The sequence below is a fragment of the Triticum aestivum genome, chromosome 3D (genome assembly GCF_018294505.1).
Source record: "Triticum aestivum cultivar Chinese Spring chromosome 3D, IWGSC CS RefSeq v2.1, whole genome shotgun sequence".
In the NCBI taxonomy this organism is placed as follows: Eukaryota; Viridiplantae; Streptophyta; class Magnoliopsida; order Poales; family Poaceae; genus Triticum; species Triticum aestivum.
Window position 1 is genome coordinate 277,317,043 of NC_057802.1, and position 6,699 is coordinate 277,323,741.

Consider the following 6,699-nt stretch of genomic DNA (forward strand, 5'->3'; position numbering starts at 1 on the left):
TTGTATTTGATCAATTCCTAGAGAGGGTAATTCATTAGATAAATGATCATCACAATGGTCACCTTTATGAATTCTAATGGCTTCGGATATGATATTGCTAATGATTCCAACATTTCCTTTGGCACGCATGAGATTGGTAAGCTCAAATAGACAATCACCAAAGCTAGGATCACTAGAATTCATCTTACTCAAGGCAATAGACTTATGAAGAATTTCATCTAGGTTTTGCAAGGAATAGTTTGGAAATCTTTCCTCATGAAATCTCCATATAGTGTAGGCACAATCAAGAGTAGGCAAACATCCAATCAAGTTTCTAGGCAAGCCTCTAGTGATAAGATTAACAGTTTTAAGGTTGCGGATCATGTCAATAGACTCATCAAGGTAGGATGCAAAGGATCAACATGAGGTGCACAAGGGCTAGTAATGTAATTGTTCAAATGATATTCATTTAAAATCTCAAGCATTTCATTTTTCCACTCATGAAATAACTCTCCATCAAGAGTAGGCACTCTACGTCTAAGACTCCCCAACGCAGACTCATCCATCTTCCTCCAATGGTGATTAAACCAAAGCAATGGAGACCAAAGCTCTGATACCAATTGAAAGGATCGAGAAGAGGTGTCTAGAGGGAGGGTGAATAGACTCTAAGAAGAAAAGTTGCAGTTTTTAATTTCCTTAAGTTGATGTGGAGTTTTGGGACAAGTTTAACCATTCACAATACATATCAAGCAAGCATGACAAGAGTATATGAGGAGCGGAAAGTAAAGCATGCAAGTTGCAAGAATGTAAAAGGATGGGATTGGAGTGTGCAAACACAATTTGGAGACACGGAGATTTTTTATCCGTGATTCCGATAGGTGGTGCTATCGTACATCCACGTTGATGGAGACTTCAACCCACGAAGGGTAACGGTTGCGCGAGTCCACGGAGGGCTCCACCCACGAAGGGTCCACGAAGAAGCAACCTTGTCTATCCCACCATGGCCGTCGCCCACGAAGGACTTGCCTCACTCGGATAGATCTTCACGAAGTAGGCGATCTCCTTGCCCTTACAAACTCCTTGGTTCAACTCCACAATCTTGACGGAGGCTCCCAAGTGACGCCTAGCCAATCTAGGAGACACCACTCTCCAAGAGATAACAAATGGTCTGTTGATGATGAACTCCTTGCTCTTGTGCTTCAAATGATAGTCTCCCCAACACTCAACTCTCTCTCATAGGATTGGATTTGGTGGAAAGCAACTTGTGGAAGGCTAGAGATCAAGATTTATGTGGTTGGAATGGAATATCTTGACCTCAACACAAGTGTAGGTGGTTCTCTCTCAGAAAATATATGTTGAAAGTGTAGGCATGTTCTGATGGCTCTCTCCACGAATGAAGAGTGGGTGGAGGGGTATATATAGCCTCCACACAAAATCTAACCGTTACACACAATTTACCAAACTCAGTGGGACCGAATCGTGAAACTCGGTCAGACCGATTTAGTTCATAATGTGACCGTTAGGCATTTCGGTGGGACCGATATGATCAACTCGGTAGGACCGATGTGCTAGGGTTAGGGTAAAGCCTGAACTCGGTTTGACCGATTACACAAACTCGGTGGGACCGATTTGGGTAATAAGCGAAACAGAGAGTTGGCCAAGCAAACTCGGCGGGACCGATTGCATATCTCGGTGTGACCGAAATTATTGCAATAGGCAACAAAGAGTTTGCAAGCCCATCTCGGTGAGACCGAGATCCCATCGGTGAGACCGAACCGATTAGGGTTTCGCAGTGGCTATGTCAACTGAGCTCGGTGGCGCCGGATAGAAAGTTTCGGTGGGGCCGAGTTTGACTTTTGGTTTGGGACATATGTGGATGTGAGGAAGTAGTTGAGGGTTTTGGAGCATATCACTAAGCACTTTGAGCAATCAAGCCATTAAGCAACACCTCATCCCCTCTTAATAGTATTGGCTTTCCTATGGACTCAATGTGATCTTGGATCACTAAAATAGAAAATGTAGAGTCCTGAGCTTTGAGCTTGAGCCAAGCCTTTGTCCTCAGCATCTTGAAGGGATTCCACATCCTCTAGTCCATGCCACTCCATTTTTGAACTTATCTGAAATATACTAGGTAGAAGCATTAGTCCAACAAGGGATATGTTGGCATTAATTACCAAAATCACCCAGGGAGCACTTGTGCTTTCACCCACACTGGCCACGCATGGCCCCCTTCCGTTGGAATATTAGCGTCCAGAAAATCTCTAAGGGCCCATGTAGGTTATATGTCACTAGATGTGGTGGGAAGTTTAGTCTCATACCGCTAGTTCATACCGCTAGTTGGAGAGGAGTTGGACCCTCTTATAAAAGATTTCTTTTCACATGGTATTGGAGATTGAGAAGAGAAGTGGTTTCCGCGCGCTCCTCCTCCGTCGTCACGCCTCATCCCGCCGCGCCACGAGTTGCGGGAATGAGCCGAGCTCACACCTATGCGCTTATTTCTGCTGCGGGTGTCAAGTCGTTTTTATCTTAGAACTTTGAGATGAAGGACCTTGGGGTGGTTAATGTTATCTTGAATATCAAGCTACTGAGAGATGAAGACGGTGGGATTACGCTTCTGCAATCTCATTACGTTGAGAAGGTCTTGAGTCGTTTTGGATATTCGATCTGCAAACCATCTCAAACACCATATGATCCTGGTGTGTTGATTCAAATGTTCGAAGGCACAACTAAAGATCGATTGAGGCACTCTTAAATTATTGGTTCACTCATGTATGTAGCAAGCGCAACGAGGCCTGACATCGCGTTTGCTATGAGCAAACTGAGCCGGTTTGTTTCCAAGCTGGGTGATGTACCTTGCATGCTATTGAAAGAATTATGCGATATCTGAAAGGTACTATGAACTATGGACTTCACTATACCGGATACCCGTCGGTATTTGAAGGGTATAGTGATGCGAATTGGATCTCTCATGCTGATGATATGAAGGCCACAACTAGGTATATGTTTACTCTTGGAGGTGGTGTTGTTTCTTGAAAGTTTGTCTGAGATTCACAAGGCCTCGCGACTAAGTCCTTTCACGAGGACATCTGTCGTGACAAAACCACGACAACACACGAGGCTATATATAAAACTGCATGGGATGTACATATGAACGGAAACGTTTGTCTGGGATTCACTGTGAGGAATGTGCAATGAAAGGAAACGTTTCTCTGGGATTCACTGTGTAGGATGTGCAGACGAACGAAAGCGTTTGTCTAGGATTCACTATGTGGGATATACATATGAACGAAAACGTTTCTCTGTGATTCACCGTGTGGGATGTACTTACGAACGGAAACGATTGGGCCTGTATAATTGTATGCAATGGCTAACCCGATCGCACACAAGCTCATTTTGCCCATCGTGTGTGACCTGAGGGCCTATCCCCGACGGTTTCTGGGTCGTGTGGGAAGGACCCCCTATCACTCACACTCACTAGGCAACGGTTTAAAATGTCGCCGCGGAAAGGGGTTAAAAACAGTTTGTATAGCAGCTCGATGTACCAGTGAGATTTGGATAAACTACCTTGTAATTTCCCTTGTTGTCTTTGGATCTTGATGCACTTCTTGTATTGCTTGGATTTGAGGAGTACTTGGAGTGAATCTTGTCCAACAGAGTGTTTGCCCCTTTGATTTCTCCACATTTTCCCCTTGTATTCTTCGTGTTTCTCCTTGAATCTACCTCAATTCGTGAACAACGGGCCACCTAGGGTTTTTCCCTACATCAACTTTTGATGTGTAAAGATGATTGGTGTAGATATGATTGCTACTATAGCTTGTTGATCATTCTTCTTATCGCTTCGAAGTTTTTCCTTTTGCTCCACCTAGGTATAGGTTTATGGCGTGTTTGGTAGTCTGCATGAAGACCGACCAGCCCTAGGGATGTTTTTTCTGGGTTGTTTGGATGTCTGGCCTACATCAAAAACCTGACCCGCACAAAACTTAAAGCATCTCTGGCACTGGCTCCGGAGGAATGGTCGAATAGCGAGCCAGGCCTGAGGGGAGCAACCTATAGGGCATGTTGATGGGTCTTTGGGTGCGAGCTCGCACATACTATACGTGGGATTTGCACATGCTCTATTCTCCTCACCTTCCTTAATCCCCTTCACATGATCCCTTCTAACCTACAAAACTTGTTTCAATTTGAAATAAGCTATACACAAGAAAGATGTACATCGATGTTGAGGTGCCATTCAGGCAATCGCCTACTGATTTCATGGATTATAAATCTTCAATTTCGTGCTCATGTTTGGAGGTTCTTTAGACGAATTTCGGCAAATTCTTTGCACATGATCGACCATTTGAAATTTCCTTTTACCACTAGCTTCATCTCGACGTTTCACCCGACTTTCGTACGATACATTTTCAGTTTTCACGATCATAGACGAGTAGATCTACATCTTCTACTGGACTGACGAATGTGTTCATGTATGCATGTTATAAACTAATGAATTTGGTAAAATGTTCGCACAGGTTGACCGTTTGAAAATTTTCATTTGACCACTAGCTTCATCTCGCCGTTCCACACAACTTTTGTGTTGTATGTTTTCTATTACGACGGTTGTCGACGAGTAGATCTATATCTTGTATATGACTGCACAAACGTGTTCATATGTGAATGTTATGAATCGATGAATTTTGGCAAAATCTTTGCACCCCGTCGACAGTCTGAAATTTTATTTGGCCACTAGTTTCATCTTGTTGTTTCACATAACTTTCGTGTTGTATGCTTTCTGATTCGAAGGGTGTAGATGAGTACCACATCTTCTTACTGACTGTACAAACATGTCACACTCGGGCGTCAGTCGCCTGAAAAATTATTCACGCCTAGTCGATTTTGTGACCGTTCGATGAGCATCGGAGGGCTGTCACACCTTCTACATCGGGCTGATCTTTCTCTTTTTCCTACAACACTCCTCTCTCACGTGAGGTAGGTTCACCACATGAATAAGAGGTGACACTAATTCTTCGTGATAGAAAGTGATTATGTTTCCTCTCAGCTAGATTAGGAGGATGAAATCAACCAAACCGTGTGCAATACATGTTTTATTGTGTGCATATATGACCCCAGCCAGACTCTGCCCAGCCAACAAAAAATGTGCAAGTTGCCGGTGTGATATTTTGTCTTTGTGCGTTGGTGTTATTTATGTGCATTCTAATATGCAAAGATTGGTGTATGCTCATTGCGTTTATATCCTTTTGATGATTCTTTAGAGTTAATGAAATCCATAAAAAAAACACTTGAGTTTCCTGTCATTTGGTCTTCGTAAGCTCGATTAGGTTGAGGCTGAGACCTCGTCAAAAGTAGGCTATGTCACAGCCATCGACCTGGCATAAGAATACAGGTTTCCGTTCACCCTTCCACGCAATCGCAGCTTAAATCAATCCGCGCACGCAAGCTAATCTGACCAGTTCGTAAGAACACAATAATTAACTAAATAAATCATAAAACCAAACAACAACAACTCCTAGAACCAGCTAATGTAAATCTTAAACTTGGTCCAATTTGAAGTTGTTGATGTTTATACTGGTCAATCATAAAATAGACATAAGGAAAAACCAAGCATCAACAGCATCCGCGTATGCAAACCACCCACTTTGTCGATTGATTCGTTGAAGAATTGAAGTGCAAAACTTCTTTCAGATACATACAACTTACACGACAGTCATTGACATCATGAAGAAGAAGAAGAAGAAAAAAGCAGAGGAATATGTTTACCTATCTTTACTGACCATGGTCAAGCATCACAAACAAATAGAGTATAAACAACAAAGGAGAAATTTGATTTCTGAAGCTCGATCGATCTGCTCTGTGCTGTTTCTTGCCTGCGCTACTGCTAGTAGCTAGGATACGCCGTAGACGAGGTGCAGGTAGCGGTCCTTGATCCATCTGAAGCTCTTGCGGAAGGATCCCTTCACCTTGCCCTCCATGGCGTAGGCCTTGTACGCCGCCACCCGCCGCTTCCGCTCCATGTCCGGGTCGCCCAGCGCCAGCCACCGCCGCTTAGACTTGCTCCTCTTCACCTCCTCCTCCTCCACCACCGTCGTCACCTGCCCTGCTCCAGCGCCGTACTCGTACTGGTACTGGTACGACGCCCCGCCGCCGCCGTAGGACAAGGACCGGAAGTCCGGCCGCGCGCCGCCTGTATAGGGCTCGATCTGCATGCGGCCGCTGGCGTACGACTTGGAGCGGTAGCCGCCGTCCATGGCAACAAAAAGCAGCGGCAGGAGGAGATGGGATTCTGTTCCTCCCTTGCGATGGTTTGTTGGCGCCGAGGCAGGTAGGAGGAATGGACTGGAGGATCAATTAAACAGCAGAGGGAGAGGAGAAAGTGAAGCGATTTCGGTTGTTGGGAAATTGTGGCCGGATGCAATGAAACGGGAGGTGTCGCATGGTTTTGTCAACCGTCTTGGAATAAAACCCAATTGCAGTTCCATGACATCAGGAATTGCCGACTTGCGAGAAAGCAACTTGCCTTGTTTACGAGCACCGGAGCCAGCGGCTCGCCGGTGTCTTAACCGTCTACAAACGGACTCCTCAAACCTCTAATCAGACTGCCCACATTGTCTGAACGGAAAAGTAAAAAAAAACACTCAATCAAACCTCTCACTTTGTCCCTATGTGACCGAGCTGGAAATTCTGATATTTACATCAAATATGGGGAAGTCCCGGTTCGGATAA

General features: G+C 44.6%; 1 protein-coding gene across 1 annotated transcript; it reads right to left on the minus strand.

Annotated features, from left to right (window-relative positions):
• Window positions 1-5,592: 5,592 nt before the first annotated feature.
• Window positions 5,593-6,484, minus strand: LOC123074509 (uncharacterized). The gene has a single exon (XM_044497331.1). The coding sequence runs from the start codon at window positions 6,222-6,224 to the stop codon at window positions 5,862-5,864; it is 363 nt and encodes a 120-aa protein (XP_044353266.1). The 5' UTR covers window positions 6,225-6,484; the 3' UTR covers window positions 5,593-5,861.
• Window positions 6,485-6,699: the final 215 nt, after the last annotated feature.

Excerpts from the sequence above, each read along its gene's own strand:
- LOC123074509 (XM_044497331.1), bottom strand. The coding sequence starts at position 6,224 with ATGGACGGCGGCTACCGCTCCAAGTCGTACGCCAGCGGCCGCATGCAG.